Source organism: Macrosteles quadrilineatus, unplaced genomic scaffold (assembly GCF_028750875.1).
Source record: "Macrosteles quadrilineatus isolate MER2022 unplaced genomic scaffold, UCM_ALF_1.0 Scaffold_2__2_contigs__length_208266976, whole genome shotgun sequence".
NCBI classification, from domain to species: Eukaryota; Metazoa; Arthropoda; class Insecta; order Hemiptera; family Cicadellidae; genus Macrosteles; species Macrosteles quadrilineatus.
In genome coordinates, this window is record NW_026542595.1 from 169,458,007 (window position 1) to 169,481,439 (window position 23,433).

The 23,433-nt window shown below is 37.9% G+C and overlaps 1 protein-coding gene across 2 annotated transcripts in view; it reads right to left on the minus strand.

The window, feature by feature from the left end:
- Positions 1–22,993, minus strand: part of LOC128985836 (nuclear factor related to kappa-B-binding protein-like) — a 36,461-nt gene extending 13,468 nt beyond the window's left edge. Inside the window, exons 1-13 of one of the 2 annotated variants that reach the window (XM_054405763.1) lie at positions 22,906–22,993; positions 21,748–21,889; positions 14,470–14,741; positions 13,020–13,213; positions 11,875–12,119; positions 10,673–10,896; positions 6,522–6,674; positions 5,174–5,346; positions 3,977–4,191; positions 3,567–3,675; positions 2,384–2,625; positions 945–1,228; positions 9–183 (exon numbers count right to left, since the gene is read on the minus strand). In XM_054405763.1, coding sequence (XP_054261738.1) covers positions 9–183; positions 945–1,228; positions 2,384–2,625; positions 3,567–3,675; positions 3,977–4,191; positions 5,174–5,346; positions 6,522–6,674; positions 10,673–10,896; positions 11,875–12,119; positions 13,020–13,213; positions 14,470–14,721 — 2,266 coding nt within the window. In that variant the 5' untranslated portion in view covers positions 14,722–14,741; positions 21,748–21,889; positions 22,906–22,993. The remainder of the gene's footprint in view (positions 1–8; positions 184–944; positions 1,229–2,383; positions 2,626–3,566; positions 3,676–3,976; positions 4,192–5,173; positions 5,347–6,521; positions 6,675–10,672; positions 10,897–11,874; positions 12,120–13,019; positions 13,214–14,469; positions 14,742–21,747; positions 21,890–22,905) is intronic. The other variant, XM_054405764.1, reaches the window with a different exon arrangement.
- Between the last annotated feature and the right edge of the window lie 440 nt (positions 22,994–23,433).

Here is a 23,433-nt window from a genome sequence, read left to right on the forward strand (position 1 = left end):
CCTCTCACCTAGAGCCAGAATGGTGATGAAGTTGGGTCTCGTCTCATTCAGCAAAGAGTGACCTCTGGCCTTGTTGCTGCCAACTGCCTGGAAGTACATCCCTTTCACTGGGCCGACCACAGATTCGTACCCGTGTAGTCGGTATGTGAACGCCTTGTGTGGATTCTCATACCTCACTCTTTCCTGTGGACAGAGGGAGTGTTTCATATTATAAACTGTAGGAGTGTTCATAACAGTCAGTATACTGTAATAGCACATGATTGATTACAATAGAATACAATGAGTTAACTAACATATACAAATACAAAAACAACTTTATGAAGCTAGGCTAGCTAGGCCTCTGTTTTTAGTTATTTCAAAGTTAGGTAAACAAATTTGATTGAGATGTAGTAGTTTTAAAATATGAATATAATTTGTATAATTTATCAGTTAATACTTGACAAACAGCACTCTTCTGGTGATCTGAAGCTTAGAAGAGAGAAGGTTGCTGACCCTGCTCTATTTAACTCATAGTAATCGGCAAATGGATATAAGTAAGTGTGTAACAAGATAGTATCATCAGTACAGTATGTGTGCATTATGCTTTAACCATTCAAAACTTTTCTACAGCATGTAAATTACCTACGTTGAAAGAAAAGATCTCCATTAGCGTTTTGCACATTTCAAAATGCTGAGAAAACTGTTTTTACCAAATATACACAAAATAATTTCAGATAACACATTTTGGTTCAAAGATTAGAACAGATTATATTTCTATGATGCCGACAAATCAGAATACTCATTTCAAGGCAAAAATCAGTAAAGTTGAAGGATGAAACAGCTTTGAGTAGATCATCTGGTCCTTTAGCCCAATGATCAAGGACAACTGAACCTAGTTTCCAGAAGCCATAGCCATCAAAAGCTTCAGCCTTTTCTCAGGATCAAACTGGAAAGTGTCATCTTACCTGTTCTCTAAACACTTCCCGGTCTTCAGGTGAGGAGAGTTGAACAGTCCACTGTGTAGGACAGCGAGGTGGAGGGGGGGAAGCCATCAGCTGTCTATCTCCCACCATCACCCCTTCTTCCTCCTCCTTGATAGGTCTAGCTGCCATGTCCTCCCTCCTCTCCGTCCAGTGACGGCACAGAGCCACCAGGTGTGTGTCAGTGTCTCGGCCCGCTCCTATCCACTGGTATGAGCTTATCGCAGCCTTGTAGTCTATGTAGGGCACAAAGTCATCAGGATGCCACTCTGAAACAATGTAGATTGATAAGTCATGAGATGGTTTAAAACTGGACCCAGCTGTTCCTGATCATTGGGTTAAAAAATGATCTTGGCTAATGAAACAGCTGATATTAGTCATACAGTTACACAGATGGTGTGAGACACTCATCCTTCGCTAATATTTGGGTTGAAAATGCATTCACCTAGGTGGAGCACCCATCTCAATAGATGATAATTATTGATATAGGCGCTGATTTAGAGTAATACAAATAATGTTAAAAGACAAAATGGCAAATTTAAATTCCCTATTTTGTATATTGTAAGATGTTAAGCAAAGGAAATCCAGAATAAAATTATAAGAATCAGTTGCCCAGATCACATCAATCAAGACTGTGCTAAATTATTAAAAAAATTTGTTTTCCATGAATTGTTTGTGTTTTAAAAGTTAACAAAAAGTTAAGTCCCCAAATGATAGTTCAACAGAATTCAAAAAGTACATTTTAAGGACATAATAATTGCAACTCTTACTGACTACAGTACTGACATTCCATTCCTATGTTAAAGTTTCAGCCTAGAACATTATGAACATATTTATATTGAGAAATTGAATGAGATGAAGAATGAAGATTACGGATTTCTGTTGAACATTTTTATCTGAAAGAGCACCTTATTGTAAATATAATCTTTTATATTACACAACTATCATTGTAGGCTATGTTGAAGTATAATACAGAATAGTAAGTAGAACTCCATCCCTATATTAAATTTGTAGGAGCTAGATTTTTTATCAAAATCGTCGTAGTTGATGTGAGCAACCTACAGATTGCGCTGATCTAAATTACGAAATTCTGTTGAATACACAATCTTTTTTACCAAATCAAACTTAGGGAATCACTTAAGATGAGTTATAGCAACTGTTTTGACCCATCAACCTGGTCAGCAACAAAAAATAAGGTATAAAATAGAATTTTAGATACTAGGGCATTCTGAGACTGGCTCACATAACTATGTTCTTTTTTTAATAAAAAATTGGCTACAGCTGGTGCATATAGATGGGAAGTCTATCCAATAGTCAATCGTAGAACAATCATGCTCTGTTATAATTAAAAATTAAAATTTGCCCCATCTGGTCCATATATCCATCATGGTCTGTCCTGGTTATTATAAGTTGTAGGTACTCACCCGGGTATTCTCCAGCCAGAAAAGCGAGAGCAGAATGCAGGTAAGCTGTCAAGTTAGACGCTGTCGCACTATACCACTCATTGAGAGGACTGATGGGACTGGCGGCCCAGGCTCTAACTCGGTCCTCCAGTGTTACTAACGTCATACGATGTTCTGGTGTGGAGCAGATGATGTCTCTCAAAAGGGAGAAGAAACAAGCGTGCGTCTCCTGCATCAACTCTGGCCTATCTATTAGCTCCGGTCTGCAAACAATAACAAATTGAGGAAAAAAAATCACAGCATAGATTTTACTGAGAAAAGATTCTAGACCAGGATCAAGGTTTTTAGGTTAAAGGTATAGTAGCTGGCTTGCCAGAGGTAAAGTCCTCATTGGCAAATTTGTTAATTTAATGTCGGCCCTAGGCCATGATTGAGATTCTTATGATAAAGGGCATAGCATAGCAACCAGTTTACCCGAGAAAAGGTAGGCCGCAGTGCACACAGGAAACAAACAATACTTCGTCCCCTGGAAAACTTTGTCAAAAAGGGCGTAGCATAGCAGCTAGTTTACCCGAGAAAAGGTAGGCTGCAGTGCACACAGGAAACAAACAATACTTCGTCCCCTGGAAGACTTTGTCAAAAAGGGTGTAGCATAGCAGCTAGTTTACCCAAGAAAAGGTAGGCCACAGTGCACACATGAAACAAACAATACTTCATCCCCCGGAAGACTTTGTCAAGTGTAAGACAAAGGGAGATGAATAATTTTTGTCAAAATCATCCAAACATCCAAATTCCCAAGAGGACAAAAGATTGGGTCTTTGGGTGTGCATATAAAAAAAAATTATAATTCGTTATCAGAAACATATAAATACTGTGGTTTGACCAAGTTATGTAAAATGTAACTTTGTCACATCCGTACAGATTGTCTTATAATTTCTTAGGCTAAAAACACTTGTTTAGCTATTTAACACATTGTGCCTCAACTTGTTAAATGCTTTATCATTTATCAAAATTTCATTGCTTACTAACCAAATTGGAGCATAAGTTTACATCTTCAATCTGGGCTTTGCGATCATCTGGACTTTGCGATCTTCTGGGCTTTGCACCAGAAGTACATGTTCCAGCCACTAGATCAGATACGTCTCATTTGCAACAGATATGCAGTGATTTTAATGTAAAAAAAATGTAAAATTGTTAATCTTACTTGATGTCTTCAGGGCTGAACGTCATTTCTCCCTCTTCTAGATCTACCGGGAGGTCCATCATGTCAATGCCATCTAAATCTGACAGGGTGGCTGGTGTTAACATGCGAGCTGAAAAATATTTATACTCTGGTCATTACTTGCAAAAAAAAAAGTTTATTAAAACAATAATCATTATAATTAGTCTCAAGTTAGACCATAAATTTAAAGTAGTAAATAATATTATAACAAGTTAAATATATTTAGCAAACTGATTACTCAAAAGTAAGCAGAGAACACAAAGAAATATTATAAATTATGTTAATTCTTATAGTTTCTATAACAAAAATTCCTAAGAAAAGTAGTAGATCTACTTGAATCTTAACACATCTCTTATGTTAATAAATAAATAAGTACATTGATTGAAACTCACTGATAGTCTGTGGTTTGGGCTGCAGTATTGTGTGTGTTGGTGGGGGCAGTATGGGAGGAACAGGTGGTGGGGGAGGTGGTGGCGGAGGTGGTGGGGGAGGCGGTGGGGGAGGCAGGGCGGGAGGAGTAGGTGGAGGATCTTCCGGTAGCTCCAGTTTGATTCTTCGAGTACTCAGGGTTTTCCCAGCAGTTGATATTTTAGCTATCCTAGGGGAGCTGAAATAATACGTTGTGGTTATGTTAAAGCAAACAATGGACATATTAATCAATTACAAGACATAAAAAACTTTCAAAATAGGCTACAATAGTTTTTATATCTTGATCTTTGGTTATCCAATCTTTCATACGATTAAGTAAAAGTAAGCATATGCTATTTATGTTTGGTTTGACAGTACACTGCAGCGGGTTCGACAAAAACCCCTTTTGCCTTCCTTGTCTGTACTTAGAATACGTTTAGTGCCAAGGGCTTTAGGCACCTGAACTTGACTGTACTTAATGATGGTTTTAGCTTGATGCGTACAACACAGTTCATATAATATGTATATTAGCATACCTCTCAACTGACCCTACTGTCTTAGTCTTGACCTGAGAAGTGTGGCGGAATGGATGAGTATGACGTTTGCTGATACAGTGGTCATGTTTACTTTGTCTGGTATTTTCTATGATTGAGCGGAGCGAGCGAAGCGAGCGAAGCTCTTATACTACACTCCTGCTTTTTTTAATTTTGTAGCATGGAAAAGTTAGTGGTCTTAAACTCTAAGTTTGTGAAAAAACATACTCAAAGCCTCAAATAGGTGTGACAAAAAACCCTATCAATTCAATGGATTTTAAAATGTCTACAGTAGTTATTCTGTTTGTTGTTTTCCGATCTTGCCGCACACTGGTTGAGATCGGATGATCAAGACTACATGGTTCAGTTACAGATTAATATATACAAGATCCAACAATCGTAGGAATAGTGTATTGTAAAATTTGTATACAAAAAATTAAAATATATACCTTAATAATCCCTCAGATGGAGCACAACTACAAAAGTATACCAATATTCAGATGGATGAGCGTTTTATTTTTCAAACAGGTTTCAGTACTGTCAGTCCTTGAAAGCAAACACTGTTCACTTAAAACTAGTTTGGAATGGAGAGTCTTCAACACTTTTTTTCTTATACAAATACAATAAAACTCTAAAGAAAAGTCATACCTGGGTCCAGGTGTACTGACTGCTACAGCCAGTGGTCTGAAGACGGTCGTGGTGGTTGGTGTGGATGTAGACGAGTAAGGTAACGAACTGTCATCATCCCCTTCGACATCCACTTTATCTGTGTCTCCATCTTCTGATTCTGACGTCCCATCAACTTCCGGCTCATCTATCCTCTGTATACAAAGTGTAACATTAGCAAACACAAGCAGTATTCCAATTCCACCCTCAGCTTATTAAAGGTTGGTGTCGCCATTTTGTGATCTATGATCAAGAGGGGTTCAATTTTTATTATTGAGTAGGACAAGCCTAGTCCTTGACTAATTTTTTAAGAGAGAGAAGGGAAATTCTACTACGCATACAGGTGGCCAGCCTGTAGTGTGAGACTCCTGAATGTATCAGAATTTTCAGAATACACAATAAAAAAAAAAACCCCTCTACTCTGTTGGACTTAGACCTAGATTGTTTGTCAAATTACTTCAAGTCAGGCCAACATGTAACCTCAGCCCTCGAACAGTTTCTGGCATTTAGATTCTTTATGATCTACACCGTATCACTGTCAAAATAGAGCTTGTTGGTGCAGAGAATACCCTTGATGAAATGTGAAACACACAGATCTAATTGTCCTCACCCTCCGGAGGTCTACAAAATGACCGCGTCCATCGACAGCAGTCCTACACACAGTTAAGCCTCCAGGCGGGGCCCTTCCCAACGCAGGCTGCGGAAGAAAGTATGTTCCGTGTCATCAGGGTTCCCGGGCAGTAGAGGCAATCTGGCTTTGCCCATCTTGAACAGGTAGGACCAGAAAAAGCCACAATCCATCATTAATCGGGTGAGGTAATACTTCATCTCCCTGTACCGCCGATTAACCCAAGGTTGTACTTGCTCTATCAGTTGCCTTGTCCAGCATCCCCGTGTCTCCTGTTCCTAGCTCTCCTGCCACAACTGCAAATGTGTCTGGTGCAAATGTGTTCCTCTGTTCTTGTCTGGTCCTCCCTACGCCACTGATGAATTGCCTTCCTCTCCGTCACCAAAAGTTTGACGGTGATGACTCCAGTAAACACCAGGGCTTGGACACTTGGGTGCTACCCTTAGTGCTGCCTGACGTGAAAGCAGGCGAGCCCCATCACGTATACCTTCTTATTGAGAGCGTCTGCCCAGACATCCGCACCGTACAAAAGTACCGATTACATTCTAAAAGCGTCTTGATTCTTTACCATAAACACCTTAACTAAGGAAAATCATCATTAGGTAACAAATTAGCCCAAATAAAAATGGGAACTACAAAACAAATAAGTAAATACAAAAAATATATTCAATTTAATAATAGTAGCAATCAGATGACTGTTACCTGTAATGAATCCAAGAGTAAAGATGATGAAAGTTTCAACTTTGGTTTCTTTGCAGGAGGTTTTAAATCCCTAGCGCTAAAAGTCTTTCTCAGTTGACACCTATATAATACATCGTTTGCGGTAATTCCCTTTGTTTCAAGATCAGGATGGTTCTGAAAATGAAAATCCACACTTTGAATGATAAGACAAATGCTAGTAGGATGAAAACTTAATAGCATATATTACATTTAACAATTAGATTTAATGACATGAACCGTGTCTGTCAATAGCTTGGAATAGACATCATCATCGTCCCTGCAGCCACGGAAACGTCATCATAATTTTTTGTCTGTGGATATGTAGATATCACTTACAGAGATTACAGAAACATAATCAATGTATCCGTGTTCGTGTCAAAAGCGTGAATATATTGACCGTGCGAACTTCTTAGATGTTTAAGGACAAATTCCGTACATTTCATGGCCAGACCGAAATTAAGTCAAATTCCTGGTTTTCCTGTTGACACCTTCCTGACAAATTCCTGGTAGACACCTTGAAGAAAACCTTTAAAAGGAAAAGTAGAAAAAGACTTAGATGTTTAAGTTATTCAATTTTTAGCAGACATTAGATTTTGTTTTAGAAACTATTGTGACCTAGTGGTTCTAGATCAAAAAGATTTTGGTAGAACTTGGAAATGGCAAGTGTAAAAAAACGTGCAAGTGTGATAACAAGTACCGGTATATACAAATCGGCAATTGAAATGATTGCGTGAGTAAATCCACTAGGGGTGTGCGATGCATCGAAATTTCGATTCGATTCGATGCATCAAAAATGCATCGAAATTTCGATTCGATTCGATGCATCGAATCGCGATTCGATTCAGTGGTGGTCAAAAATTCGATTCGATTCATGAGGGAGTCAGTATCCATATACGAAAAACGCCTGCAGAAAGTCAACGCAATACCCGCAATACAGGAGCGCGTTGCTGTTGCGTTTCCTTTACGAAGGCGTTCTTATTTAATACATTCTTTGCATTAAATATAGCTTTAATTGTTTTATATTTTTTCGTTTTGACATTGCAAATGATGAGAGGTTTTGTTTTTTGTCTTGATGTAAGCAGTGTGAAAAATATTTTACTACTGTAAACTTAGCCAAAACAAGATAGGTCACTCCAAAATGATTTTAAAAATAAGTCTGAAAAATTGTTACTTAATACTTAACTAGTAAGATTAATGTTATAGACTGATACATTTGGTATTTTTGTTAGTGGTCTGCCGGTCCCAATTTTTGTTCAAGCAAGAGAAAAAAAAGAATAATTTATTTCCAAAGAAACACTCTTATATTATTATATCTATTATTACAGAGGAATTAAAATGTTCAAATGAGAATTAAAGATTAGTAAGTTGGCTCACGAATAAAGACACAACAGAGCAATTGCCGCACTGCCACTAGCCAGAGCTAGTCTAGTCGTCTACTGACAAGACTGACAAGACAAAAGCTGTTACGCAACACTAACAGTGCAAAGAAAACAAAGTCAAAAGAATAGACTATTTATCCAGACATACTAGTTTAATCATTTATTATTTATTCCATACCTAATTTAAAATATATTTTAGTATTTTACATAATAAATTATAAACAAAATAAATATCTGATATAGTGAACAGATCTGTATCTTGGTTAGATGGGGTTAAAAAAATATATTTCTAAGATCCAATACAATATTTACAACTCACAAATTACAATGAATTAATTTCTTTGAAAATGATCTGTAACAGTTTTGTTTTTGAATAAAGAAATATATTTTTTTGTCTCTACTTCCTTGTTTCATCACTTGCATTTTGTCAGCAATTGAAGCAACTGGGTAGCAACGGGTGGTGTAAGAGGGGAGGGGTAGGGTCTATGACCTTGAATGAACACATCGTTGCCTGGGCTTGGCTGGGGAGAGTGATTCATTGTTTTTGTTGACATACTACTACCCTTCCTTCAGAGAAAAAGACCCTGCTGTTCCAAAAACATTGAGGGTAGTTTAAAAACATTGACCTGTGTTGCCAAGGGCATTAGAAGTTAGCATTTAACTTTCTTATCTCTTGATTTAATATTATTTTAATCTACTATATATTATTTAAGAGTTACTTTTCGGGTACCTAATTAATTGTGATTTTGTTTGGCTTTATTTTATGGATTTTTATTTCATTCATTAGCTATCAAAATCAGTTATTTTAGGATTTTAATCTCTTTCAGTAGGTTTTGTATCATGTCATACTACTGTATGACATGATATGCATTTTTTACAGTCCTTAATAATTATACCATAAACAATGTTTGTGTGTTATTTACTGTTTTAGCGAATTTCCCTATAGGGAAGTAGCTATTACCGTAGGTCTCATGGTAAGACTTAAGGCCGGGACCGATTTACTTTTTCATTTTGATGTCCCCAGAGGCCAAAAACACCATTCGTTTAAATTTTTATATATCTATATATAGATATATATATATATATATATATATATATATATATATGTGTCCATCCGCACGATAACTTGAGTAATTTTTGTCCGATTTTGATAAAATTTGGTTTGAAGGTGTAAGGCGGGATAAACTTGAATGAGTTCGCGAACCAGCATGATCGGACTATGGGAATGGGGGTTTATGGGGGGTTTTATGGGGTAAAAATAGGTTTTTCCCATTTTTGACCCTAAAAACACAAAATTTCACAATTTCTTTTTAAACCATTTTGTAGAGCTTAAAAAAACAAATAATTTAGTATATTGAAGTGTTATTATGCGCCTAATTGTTACGGAGAAAATTCAAAAAAATTGCAATTTTAAAATTCCCATGTTATTCTTATGGAGAATAAGTCAACTGTTGTAGTTTGCTTGTTTATGAACATATCTTGATCAAATTTTGAAAATACATTAATTTCTTACTAAACCACAGTACCTTTTAACATTTTACATAAAAAAAAACTTTTTACCCTCCCTGTTGCAGCAAACCTAAGTACTCATTAAACTAATTCTGTTTAAATAGTCAATAAATGTGATATTTTTAAGGAGACATTTTAGTTTAAATCCAATCAGGCAAATGGAAATTCGCTAAGTCTGCAGGTTTGCTGCGGCGGGGGTATTTTAGTTTTATAGTAGGGCCTAAATTAGTTTAAACACAATATCTTTTCTTCAATGAGTTCTCCACTTGTCATGTTGCTTAGTACACTTTTAGGACTTTTTTAGGTCCTATAAAAAATAATGCCTATGTAAAGCTGTAGGCCTACTAACTGATGCCAATAATAGATAATTCTTTATTTATGATGATGTAACAAATAATGTAAGTGTGAGGTTATTATACTAAGGAGGTTAGGAGGCAGGGAATGAATGATACATATTGCATGGTGGAAACATATTATTTTTATTTTCTTCTTGCTTGCAGTCCTGAAGCAGGTCCACAGGATATGTAGGCTAAATTTATTTCTTAATGGTCTTGTTATATTAAGTTCCATTCAAATTTGTTGTAATTTAGCTGACGGTACCTATTTAGTTATTTAAACAGTTATTAAAATGAGAATTAATGTCTTGATAAAAAAAATATTTTCTTCTTTCTTGCAATTGAGCCAATTCCAAGTAAAAATTATGAAATAGGCAAGTAAACCAGCTCACAGGTTATTCTAATCCCTATGATTGAAAATAAATATTTTTTCACCTAAAATTCATATGTTAAGTATGAATAGGCCTAATACCACATCAACAAAAATTTGCATTACACAAATGTGGTAAATTTTAATTATTGTTAATCCACTCAATTGACAATTATGAATAGAAAAATACCGTATTGCTTCGAATCGAGTTGCATCGAATCGAATCGAAAATCTTTTGAATCGAATCGTTGCTTCGAATCGAAAATTTCTTGCTGCTTCGCACACCCCTAAAATCCACCAATGATTGGGTGTGAACGGCTCAGTTGGCAGAGCCTTAGACTTTGGGTCCAAGGAAATGATGTCATGGATTATGATGTATAAGCACAAAACAGCTGTAGTCTTAACAAAGTAAAAAGGATCGATTCGACGGTAACAAGGTGATTTAAAGAACTATATCATTCAATACACAAACTAAGCAAACATTCTGAGGGGCAAAATTAATGGATAAAATGTGTAGACAACTTCTAAAACCGTGGGTACCTCTTTACGTAGCCGTCTCTTGCGGTGGCGATACAGCATTTCTCTGTAAGCGTCGTCTGTGATGTCAAAAGGGTTGTGGCTGGGAGTAACCCTCTGCTCTAGGTCCAGACCAGAAGGTTTACTGGCCAAGGTGGACACTACAGGAGCCCGATCGGGACTCAACGAGTTCTCCAGACTTGACAACTGCTTCTTCTGTTTCTTGTTCAACGCAGCAGGAGGGCCTTCTGGAAAAATTATAAAATTCGATACTTCTAGACAAATAACTCAAACGAGGATGCTAAACAGGAGGTATTTAAAACCAAATATTTTAGAGTTATAAAAATTTGTATAGCTGAAGCTTATGTGCCGTTTTACTAATCCTTGGTATTTTAAAAAGCTTAATGTATTGGATATAAAAGAGAAACCAAATTTCAGGCCACATATAGCTGTAACCAGCTCACTTTAAGTACACCCTGGAAAAAAACACAAAAAACTTCACGGAAAAATGTAAAAATATTTACTCTTTACTGTCTTCACAATCAGGAGTGATGCTGCACTAAAGAGATTTCCTCGACGTTGGGTGTGTAGTAGTACACTTGTCTTATTGGAAAAAAATATAAACAAAATATTTAGCCTCTGGCTGGATCACGTTTTCACAAGAAAAAGGTTACCTGCTGTAGCCTCAGACCAAGGTTTCTTTTCTAAAAATTGTGGCTTATAGCCTATCTATAGTGTAAAAGTTTATGGCCTTGAGTACGACTTGAGCGGCAACCTGAGCGGCGGTGATGGCTACGATACAAGCGGCACATTTATGACGCTCATCAAATTTCCCCCGGTGTAGGAGTAGGTTTAGTTGAAAAGGGCAATCTGTGATGACCCGCAAGAAGTATTTAAAATATTGTTGTTATCCCACAATTCTCTATTAAGGAAAACTTAGTTCCCACTTCGTCCCATAGTTTTTGGTGACTGTAGTGTTTTAAAATATTCGAGCAGGTAGCAAACACAAACACAAACAATCACTGGAAATCTGTGAAATATTCTAGCTTTAGCGTGTAGAGCGTTAAGTTTTTTGTGTTTCTTGTACCAGAGCAGTCCTTTATTAATTTAGTTATGTCTACATTAATCTACACAAAAATCCTTAAAACCACTCCAGTACAAACTTACAACTCCAGTACAACTTGCATATCACAATTATAAATATTTCCACTTTCTAAGCTACATACCTGGATAGTTTTCATCCTCAGAGCTTTGACTAGTGTCTCCGACCTCCTCCTTCACTGCAGCCAGCTCCTGGAAGTACCTCCGTCTGACCCTCTGGTGGATGGGTGATGGTCGAGGGGGGGCCGACGTCAGTTTCTCCTGTCTCAACACACTGCCAGGGCCAGCCTTGGAGGCAGTCTCTAGCAACCTGAGTCTGGACACTAGTAGAGACTTCATCAGGGAGAAGTAATACCTCCTCTGCTGATTGCTTGGAAAACATAGCACAAAGAGGTTAGAAACACAAAAATACAAGGCTAGATCAAGGTTTTGATATGAATTGAGCCAAATAAAGTTTTGTAGGATCATTATCAGCTAAAGTTGTCCAAAATTATTAAAACAATGAACATACATTATTTAAGGAATTCGGAAAAGAAATTTTTTTTACAAACAGTTTAAATATAAATCTAGAAACAATATGTTAAAAAGTGAGTCAGCTAAAAATATTTAGCCTATCCAGTATGCTGGAGAATACCCCCACCCCCAGGCCCCCTGATTAAAACTATATTTTTTGTGATATTGCATCATTAATATCATTAACAAACTAAGCAGGAAAACAAAAATACTTTTCATGTAATGTTAATCTCTCAAAATGACTTCCAGCTTGTTTCAATTCTGCAAATGTAAATAAGCAGTAAATAATGTTCAGTAAGTGATTCAATCATTTTGTCTGTTACGATTGTGTTACTTACTGTACATTACACCATCAATGTCAAATTAATTGTTGACAAGATACAACAATAAGCTAAAACATAACTTACATAATAAGTAAATTGATAAATAATTTCAATCCATGCGATTGCTACACAATCAAAATTTACAACTGTTACAAACAGCTAGTTTTTACCCCCAAGTGACTGAAAAGGCTCCCGAGGGTGTTAAAATGCTACTTTAGACTCACAACGTAGGCCTATGTAAAAAAAAAAAAAAACACTGTTTTTGCTGCAGCATGACAAAAAATAATTTTTTTTACCATCAGCTGAAGAGTCATTAGCATTTTTTTTCTAGTGTACCAGGAACATTCAAATTTCAACCAGGATGCAGAAAATGTAAAAAAATGTCTTTTTAAGTTTAATCTTAATGTGTAATACCTTCAAATATAAGTTCTTACCTATATTCCCTATACTGGGCTTTCTTGATCAACTTCCTCATAGTTCTTATATCCGGCCGAAAGTTACCAGATTTAAGCTGATCAAAGAAATCTACTAGAGGGTTCCCAAATCTCATGTTTTTACGGGAAAATAATAATTCCAAAGTCTTTTCTTTTTCACCAGCGTCATTTCTAGGAAACGATGGCAGGAAATTCTAAAATAGAAAATTATATTAAATAGGCCTAGCTTTATTTATTTGGAACTACTCATTATTCTATCGGTTCTGCATACATAAAACAGGGAGGGTTGTAAATGAACCCTTGATCATAGATAACTAACACAATGGTTCATTATTTACTGTACAGCAAGCAATCTGTTCTATCCAATGTTATTTTTTTAGAAAACATTAATTTTGAAGCTGAAATCAGAAATCAGAAACATTTATTGCCGAAAACATTACAAAAATGTATAGGCCATCGTCAGGTACAATTTATAGCAAACATGAATTGCTTGTCTTAAGATAACAACCATTATCAATAAGAAGCAGTCTTTAAATCGTCTGATTTCTTCTAAACTAGTGAAAGAAATTTACGGTTTTGGTTTCTAACAGAAAACTAAACTGAAATCATCTGTACTAAACCCTGATCAAGGATTTTAAAAAGTGCATTTCCCTAATATTATGGTGGCAGTTTGAACCATGGAAAATCAAATTAGCCTATTTAAAAGTTAAGAAGCAGTCTTTAAATCGTCTGATTTCTTCTAAACTAGTGAAAGAAATTTACGGTTTTGGTTTCTAACAGAAAACTAAACTGAAATCATCTGTACTAAACCCTGATCAAGGATTTTAAAAAGTGCATTTCCCTAATATTATGGTGGCAGTTTGAACCATGGAAAATCAAATTAGCCTATTTAAAAGTTAATCAATAGAAGTTTTATGGGCAGTCCAGATTCTATGTAAAAAAGTGAAAAATATTAAACAGGGACTAAGTTAATTTTAAGTAAGCTCGAGAAAGGTGGATTTTTTGCCATGATTTGACAGTTAAACATATTTAATTTAAATGGTTACAGAGAATTTTTAAGGAAGAAGGAGGGGGGGGGGTTGAAAATGTGAAATTGATGGTAGAGAAAATCAAAGATTAGATAAGCACAATTACCAATAAGCATCGTAAAGGATTAATATAAATCCTTGATTTACAACGTTGGGATGAACAACAGGTTTTGCCACATTATTATTAGCCTATACCTTACAATTTATACCCTAAATAAGTTAAGTCAAAAATATTAAATATTTAAAAAAAATTGTACAATAGGCCTAGCCCTAACAAATGTAAAGAAAAACTTTGTTCAACTAACTAAGAATGTGAACAAATTAACACATCACATGCCGGTGGTGTTTTTTTTTTATTATAAGTCAATAAGTGTACAGTAGGCTAGGTAAATGATTTAATATTTATTAATAGATACACATACCATTAAATGTTGTCGCTGCTCTTCAGAAAACAGATTCCAAGTATCCTTGGAGAGGACTTCATTAAAAGCCTGACGGTCTTCACACAGGCCCTGAGGTATTTGCAAATGGGTTCCACACAGATTCACCTCTTCAAGCCTGTGAGGAGACTCCGAGCCTTCGGAATCCGATGACTCTGTTTCATCCGAAGATGACCAATTGCTTTGGGCCAAGTTATTCATGTCGCCCCAAAAAATCTCAGACTCCATGTTCATGCAGGGTTATCATCAGTGCACTGAAAAAAATAATAGTTTTACAAATAAGGCAATGGCTATGATTTGTTTTGAGCCAACAAATTATTTTTATTAAAATTTAAATAAGAGTTAGGATAGTCATAATTAACTTAACTGATTAGCTGATTATGCTGATTAGCATACTGTACTGTATATTCTAGGACATAAGGCCTAGATAATATTTTAGAACCTAAGAAAACATTTTTAAATTTAAAGAAGTTTTTAAATGAAAAAAAAACTGTACATTGACAAACAGCTTAAAGGATAAAGGTAAAGGGGGTTTTTGATTTGTTTTATTGCTTCACAATGGTAATTAAAAAATATTATCATTATGCATGAAAAATATGTTCATTATGCATGTTCCCTACCTAACGAGTTCTTGGTACATCAGCTAAATACTAGGCTTAAATTATGAAATAATTTCTAGATTATGAATGAGCCCTAAACAAGTAAAACAAATGATAAGGCCTACAGTTTACTTGCCAAGGACAGCCTTGTTACCGTACCAAAAACATTTAATGCAGTACCTAGGGGAGTGGGGACCATACAAACAAAGACATTCAGTGTTTTAACCCTCCGAGTGTTATGTGTCGTAAAAGCGACTCATAACACATCCGCTGTAGTGTTATGTGTCGCTTTTGCGACTCACAAACACTGTTTACGGCGACGGCTCTGGGACTGACTGAATCGGATTTAACTGGATCGAGTTAGGTATCGTTTTTTTCAGCAGATTCAGAGCTTTCTCCTGATGTCTGTCTCTATACGCTTTTCATTTTAGTTCCCAAAATATTGTAGCAGACAGCTGACGTGCGTATTTGTAAACAGCTTGGTTAACCTCGCACCGATGACTGGTGTGTTTTATTATGTTTATCATTGTTTTAGTGTTAAAATCAAAAGTAGTGATATACGTGGTGCATTATAAGAAGATTTAAGTGATTTTGAAGGGCTGGTTGATGATCCTGAAGAAGTAGGTAGTTTGATATTGATGTAAATTATCAGCCAGATTCCTAGCTATGGTTAGGCTATGCATTCTTAGCTAAACGCTATGTACCGAAATCTGTTTTTTGCCCATAACTTATTTATTTGCAAACCTACTTCCTTATAATTATATTTTTGGAATCTTCATAAAATCCTGAACAAAGTGGCTATTTTAAAATATTTGTAGACCTACATGGTGTCTACTAAACCTGGTTTGAAAAATTCAAGGAGTTTTCCAGAAGAATTCAAGACAAATTCCTGAATTTTAAGGAGCTACTATCGGAACCCGTTTAACTAATCGCAACCCGCTAATAAATGAAAATGATTATTATTAGGCTATTATTATTATTAATAATAATGATTATTATTATTTGAAACAAAACATTTCCAAAGAATAATATTTTATACAACATAATAAAACAATATAACTGGTAGGTAAGGCGACACCAGTTATCATCTCCCGCGATTGTGGGAATATCAGTGAGCATATCTTGCAGTATCTTCAACACCAGCGACAAAACGTCACACCGTCAACGATCACGGCAACACCCGTATGCATATTTTGCGGTTTGGGCGACACCGATAACCGTCTCTCGCGATTGCGGCAATACCCGTAGGCATATCTTGCGGTTTCGGCAACACCGATAATCGTCTACCGCGATCGCGGCAATAGCCGTGAGGAAATCTCGCGGGTTCGGCGACACCGATAATCGTCTCCCGTGATCGCGGCAACACCCGTGGGCATATCTCGTGGTTTCGGCGACACCGATAATCGTCTCTCGCGATCGCGGCAATATCCGTGAGCATATCTTGCGGTTTTGGCGACACCGATAATCGTCTCTCGCGATCGCGGCAATACCCGCGTGAGCATATCTTGCGGTTTCGGCAACACCGATAATCGTTTCCCGCGATCGCGGCAACACCCGTAGGCATCTCACGTGGTTTCGTCGACACCGATAATCGTCTCTCGCAATCGTGGCAATACTCGTGAGCATATCTTGCGGTTTTAGCAACACCGATAATCGTTTCCCGCGATCGCGGAAACGCCCGTAGGCATCTCACGTGGTTTCGGCGACACGGATAATCGTCTCTCGCGATCGCGGCAATACCCGTGAGCATATCTTGCGGTTTCGGCAACACCGATAATCGTCTCCCGCGATCATTATCGGTGTCGACGAAACCACGTGAGATGCCTACGGGCGTTGCCGTGATCGCGGGAGACGATTATCGGTGTTGCCGAAACCGCAAGATATGCTCACGCGGGTATTGCCGCGATCGCGAGAGACGATTATCGGTGTTGCCGAAACCGCAAGATATGCTCACGCGGGTATTGCCGCGATCGCGAGACCCGTTAGCATATCTTGCGGTTTTAGCAACACCGATAATCGTTTCCCGCGATCGCGGCAACACCCGTTAGCATATCTTGCGGTTTTAGCAACACCGATAATCGTTTCCCGCGATCGCGGCAACACCCGTAGGCATATCTCGTGGTTTCGGCGACACCGATAATCGTCTCTCGCGATCGCGGCAATACCCGCGTGAGCATATCTTGCGGTTTCGGCAACACCGATAATCGTCTCTCGCGATCGCGGCAATACCCGCGTGAGCATATCTTGCGGTTTCGGCAACACCGATAATCGTCTCCCGCGATCACGGCAACGCCCGTAGGCATCTCACGTGGTTTCGTCGACACCGATAATCGTCTCTCGCAATCGTGGCAATACTCGTGAGCATATCTTGCGGTTTTAGCAACACCGATAATCGTTTCCCGCGATCGCGGAAACGCCCGTAGGCATCTCACGCGGTTTCGGCGACACCGATAATCGTCTCTCGCGATCGCGGCAATACCCGTGAGTATATCTTGCGGTTTCGGCAACACTAGTAATCGTCTCCCGCGATCACGGCAATACCCGTTAGCATATCTTGCGGTTTTAGCAACACCGATAATCGTTTCCCGCGATCGCGGCAACACCTGTAGGCATATCTCGTGGTTTCAGCGACACCGATAATCGTCACTCGCGATCGCGGCAATACCCGTGAGCATATCTTGCGGTTTCGGCAACACCGATAATCGTCTACCGCGATCGCGGCAATAGCCGTGAGGAAATCTCGCGGGTTCGGCGACACCGATAATCGTCTCCCGTGATCGCGGCAACACCCGTGGGCATATCTCGTGGTTTCGGCGACACCGATAATCGTCTCTCGCGATCGCGGCAATATCCGTGAGCATATCTTGCGGTTTTGGCGACACCGATAATCGTCTCTCGCGATCGCGGCAATACCCGCGTGAGCATATCTTGCGGTTTCGGCAACACCGATAATCGTTTCCCGCGATCGCGGCAACACCCGTAGGCATCTCACGTGGTTTCGTCGACACCGATAATCGTCTCTCGCAATCGTGGCAATACTCGTGAGCATATCTTGCGGTTTTAGCAACACCGATAATCGTTTCCCGCGATCGCGGAAACGCCCGTAGGCATCTCACGTGGTTTCGGCGACACCGATAATCGTCTCTCGCGATCGCGGCAATACCCGTGAGCATATCTTGCGGTTTCGGCAACACCGATAATCGTCTCCCGCGATCACGGCAATACCCGTTAGCATATCTTGCGGTTTTAGCAACACCGATAATCGTTTCCCGCGATCGCGGCAACACCCGTAGGCATATCTCGTGGTTTCGGCGACACCGATAATCGTCTCTCGCGATCGCGGCAATACCCGCGTGAGCATATCTTGCGGTTTCGGCAACACCGATAATCGTCTCTCGCGATCGCGGCAATACCCTCGTGAGCATATCTTGCGGTTTCGGCAACACCGATAATCGTCTCCCGCGATCACGGCAACGCCCGTAGGCATCTCACGTGGTTTCGTCGACACCGATAATCGTCTCTCGCAATCGTGGCAATACTCGTGAGCATATCTTGCGGTTTTAGCAACACCGATAATCGTTTCCCGCGATCGCGGAAACGCCCGTAGGCATCTCACGTGGTTTCGGCGACACCGATAATCGTCTCTCGCGATCGCGGCAATACCCGTGAGTATATCTTGCGGTTTCGGCAACACTAGTAATCGTCTCCCGCGATCACGGCAATACCCGTTAGCATATCTTGCGGTTTTAGCAACACCGATAATCGTTTCCCGCGATCGCGGCAACACCCGTAGGCATATCTCGTGGTTTCAGCGACACCGATAATCGTCACTCGCGATCGCGGCAATACCCGTGAGCATATCTTGCGGTTTCGGCAACACCGATAATCGTTTCCCGCGATCGTGGCAACAAAAGCGGTAGTGTTTCGGTTAGGCGACGATTCCGATGACTGGGCTACGGATTCCCGGAGGTTTGGGTGGATTCCTGGAGTTTTCCAGGACATTTCAAGGTAAGATAAAATTCCCGGAGGTTTCCCGGTTTTCCCGAGTTTCTCGGAGAGTAGACACCATGACCTATAAATTATAACAATTTATTGAGCGCAAACATAAATTTTTTCATTTATTTTATAATTTTTGAGAAATGTTAACCCCACAAAAATTGTTGAACATTTTTTTTGTAATGTTTTATATGTTACATCGAAGCCCATAATTTTCCAAACAAAATTATATATAAAACAGTATACTTTACATTGTTTTCAAGTTTCTAAGATACATTTTAATAAAACCCCGCGATTGCGCAATAAATGGGCGAACATTAAGATCAAAACTAGAGACACTTGGAGGGTTAAACAATATGTTTTTAAAAATCTTTTCTGGTCAGGCCCATCAGAAATAACTAAAGAACAAGTACGGTACTTACTTATAAATTGCCTTATAAATTGTAGGTATTACCGTACCGGTAATTAAAATAATTTTATTAAAATGGGAAATACCTAATCTGAAATTTTAAGGTCTAATAATTCTGTGGAATTCCAGCCAGGTAAATGGAAATTTGCTTAGCCTGCAGGTTTGCGGCGGCGGGGGTATTAGTCCTAATTTGGACAAATGTAGGCCTATTACCCCACCCACGTCCCTAATTCTTAATACATTTCTCCTGATTATTTAATGTGCCTCGTGCAACTCAAGCATTTTATTTCCAACCTGTGAATGAAGTAGATGTAAAAAAGGTCATATGTAACTTAAAGAATTCCAAAGCATTAGACTTCTACGGAATGTCAAATTTTGTCATTAAAAGTGTTGGTGATATTATAGCGACACCGCTGGTCATTGCCACTAACCTATGTTTTGAAGAAGGAACTTTTCCTGATTTATTAAAGATTTATAAAATAACTCCAATCCATAAGAAGGGTGACAAGAAAAACCCTGCAAATTATAGGCCAGTCTCGTTGGTTCCTGCCCTGTCAAAGGTGTTAGAAAACATAATTTTTCGTCAGGTAAGTGACCATTTTGAGGCTTTGGGCCTTCTTTCTGAATCACAATTCGGTTTTAGGAGGTTGCGCAGCACCACCGACGCTGTTGGGGCGTTGATTGCTAAAATACATGATGTTCTTGAGGGCGGAGGCTTTGCTTGGGTCACCTTCTGCGACCTTAGCAAGGCCTTCGATTGCGTCGACCATCGGATGCTTTTGGGCAAGATACAGCACTACGGAGTCGGTGGGGCTGCCCTTAACCTATTAAATTCTTACTTAAGCAACCGAAGACTAGTGGTTTGTATCAAGGGCGAGCGGTCAGCTATGTCTAATGTAGTATGCGGAGTCCCGCAAGGGTCCATACTTGGGCCGTTTCTATTTTTAGTATCGATAAATGATTTGCCTAATAATGTTCTCTGTGATACCTATTTATACGCTGATGACTCGACCTTTCTTGTGCATGGTTCTGATATAGATTTATTAAGTTTGCATGTTAAAGATGTAGTTGGTAACATTTCAGACTGGTTTGCAGCAAACTCTTTTCTCTTGAACAACGAAAAAACAAAATCTATCATATTTAGCTTAAGAAAAGTACCTGATGTTTTTGATTCACAAGATTATGTTAAGTTTTTGGGTGTTTTGATTGATAAACAGTTAACCTGGTCACAGCAGATTGATCAACTAACAAATAGGCTTTCAAGAATTGTTTTCTTGTTCTCTAGATTAGTGCAGCTATGTTCCTTTTGATTATGTAAAATCTGCTTATTTTGCGTTATTCCAGTCAATTGCTTCATATGGTTTAATTTATTATGGTAGCTCTCCTAAAATCCACGAGGTACTTCTATCTCAGAAAAAAATCATCAGAATAATGTGTAAAGAGGATAGTGAAGCACACGGTAAACCCCTTTTTATTGAATTAAAAATATTGACCATCATTAACTTATACATTTATCAATTATTATTGTTTACTTTTAAGAATAGCTTTAAATACAAAATGAGAAATGAAGTGCACAGTATTAGTACCAGAAACTGCAAAAAGATTGATCTGCCTCAGGTACGGTTGGAAAAAAACAAGATCTGGTTATGTTGTGATGGGTATCAGGCGATTAAATAAATTACCTCTGGCTGTGACAGATTTAGACTTTAAGAATTTTAACAAAAGGCTGTTTTTATTTTTAGTAAACAACCCACTCTACCGTATCGAAGATTTTTTTAGCATGTCTGATAAGTTAATAAAAAATATTTGAAATAGGATGTAGGCTAACTGTGATTTAGATATAAGTTGTACGATTTTTTAATTTATTACTGTCAAATTTTTAATCTCTTGCCATGGTCTGTAACTTTTGTATTTATTTGCTCGTCGCTCAATTTCAATTTTAACTCTCGTATTATATTGACTGTATCAACTGAATTCCTTGTTATTTATATATTTATACATTTATTTACTCAAGACTGAATACGAGATGTATTTACCAACATTTTGACCAATCTATGCATTACATATGTAAAAAATGATGAATAAATGTCTTATGTCTTATTCAATATACACATACCATTTCCGCAACATTTGTGTCCGAGATTTAAGCTAGTATCTATAACTTATAAGACGTTCATCCCATCCTAATAGGCTACTTATTTATATAGCCTAGTCCATAAATAGGGCCTAAGTAACAGAAATCAGTAACAAACTTACCATTTTCATTATTTATTTCTAGATAGGCTTTAAAATGTGTTTCATGGGAATAAAACACGAATAAGTTCATTTCAATTTCTTGAAGTAGAACCAAACATGAAAATCATATACCATCTTGTAAAAACTGCTCATAAGTTTAATCCTGAAACAAAATTAAGTTCTTTAATCACTTGTTAAGTACCTAAATTTGTTTTCGCCTCACTGCTTTAAAGTCAGCAGCTGCTTTCTGCACAGCCTACGGCTATGTAACTTAAGTTAGGCTACTGTAGTTACTCTGTAAGTTATTTCAGTCATGAAAAAACAGTCTGTACTTAAACTTAAGTTAGGTAAAAAATGATAAAACTTAGAGGTTAATTAACTTAAAAAGCTACCATAAACTTTATCTCTTTTATTTATCTTATTTAAAAAAAAAAAATTAAACTTCATACAGTAAGTTAACGAATATCTGCATTGTGCAAGTTTTTCGATGGGGTCCATTTATAAAAGTTTTGCCGACTTAGAAGTCAATAACTTAGGCCTAACTTACGCCTGACGTGTAGCCTACGTTAAGTTAGTTTTAGAACATCACAAGATGTCTAAAAAACAGCAACCAAGAATGAACACAATTATTTGAGGGTGTACGTTGGGCCTACTTTAACCTTGGCCATAGGCTAACCTTTTAACCATGGGCTTAAGTTACTTACAGTAAGTTAACTTAAGCCTAACTTGGGTGAAAGTTAAAAACCAAGAGACCTAAATTTAGAGAAGACTAGGTAGCCTATTCCAAATTACATTAAATAGAGATATCCCTTAGTACGGGATAGGTCAAGACAAAGAAACACTTAACAGGGCAGACTAGGCCTAGGCTGAACCGATTAGGGTTTGTTTTGATTATTAGCTGTCAAAGCATTGATAAGTGGGGGTTAGCTTTATCAGTGCACTTGCGATGCAGAAATTGGTCCAAAAGAACTAACAAGCAACCTGAATTATATAAATAACACATAGCTTGGTCAGACTTTGTTTGATTATCCTATTTTAAGAAATCTTGTGCGAGTTAACGAATCTAAAGGGCATTTAATATCATAATATCCCAACGTTCAGGGGGAAGATACCGGATTGTTGGAAAATGAGGGATGGTGAAAATTATTGTGGTACAGCAAAAAGTATTTTTGTACTTACTTTTGGTCACAGTATTGAATCAAGTTTTATCTAAATTCAGAGTCCACCTCAAATGGATACCCCGTTCTGCATTGCAGATAAAATAGGATCTATTGGTGGAGGACATAGCGGACGGAACAAGAACCATGATGATTATTGTTGACAAGCGGAACGGCTGCGGACTTTCATTTTGAAACTTTGGACAAAGGGAACGTATATGTATTAAACTGCAATCATTAAAATACCAGTTACAGTATTAGGGAATTGCGTGGTGAAATATCACTGAGTTTAAAACATTGCAAAGGAAGAGATTATTATTGATTTTGAATGGTACCAGTGCTTACCATGGTGGAACCTTCCACCATGATTGCTTACACTACTGTCTCTGTACTTAATATTTCCTTAAACATGATAGATTTATGCCCCATTTAAAAATAACATTAAATTGCAATGAGTACTTAGACTTGCTGCTACAGGGGAATGAAAAAGTTTTTTTGATCAAATCTTAGCAAGCCGGACCATGCCGAACAGTATGAAATACATACATAA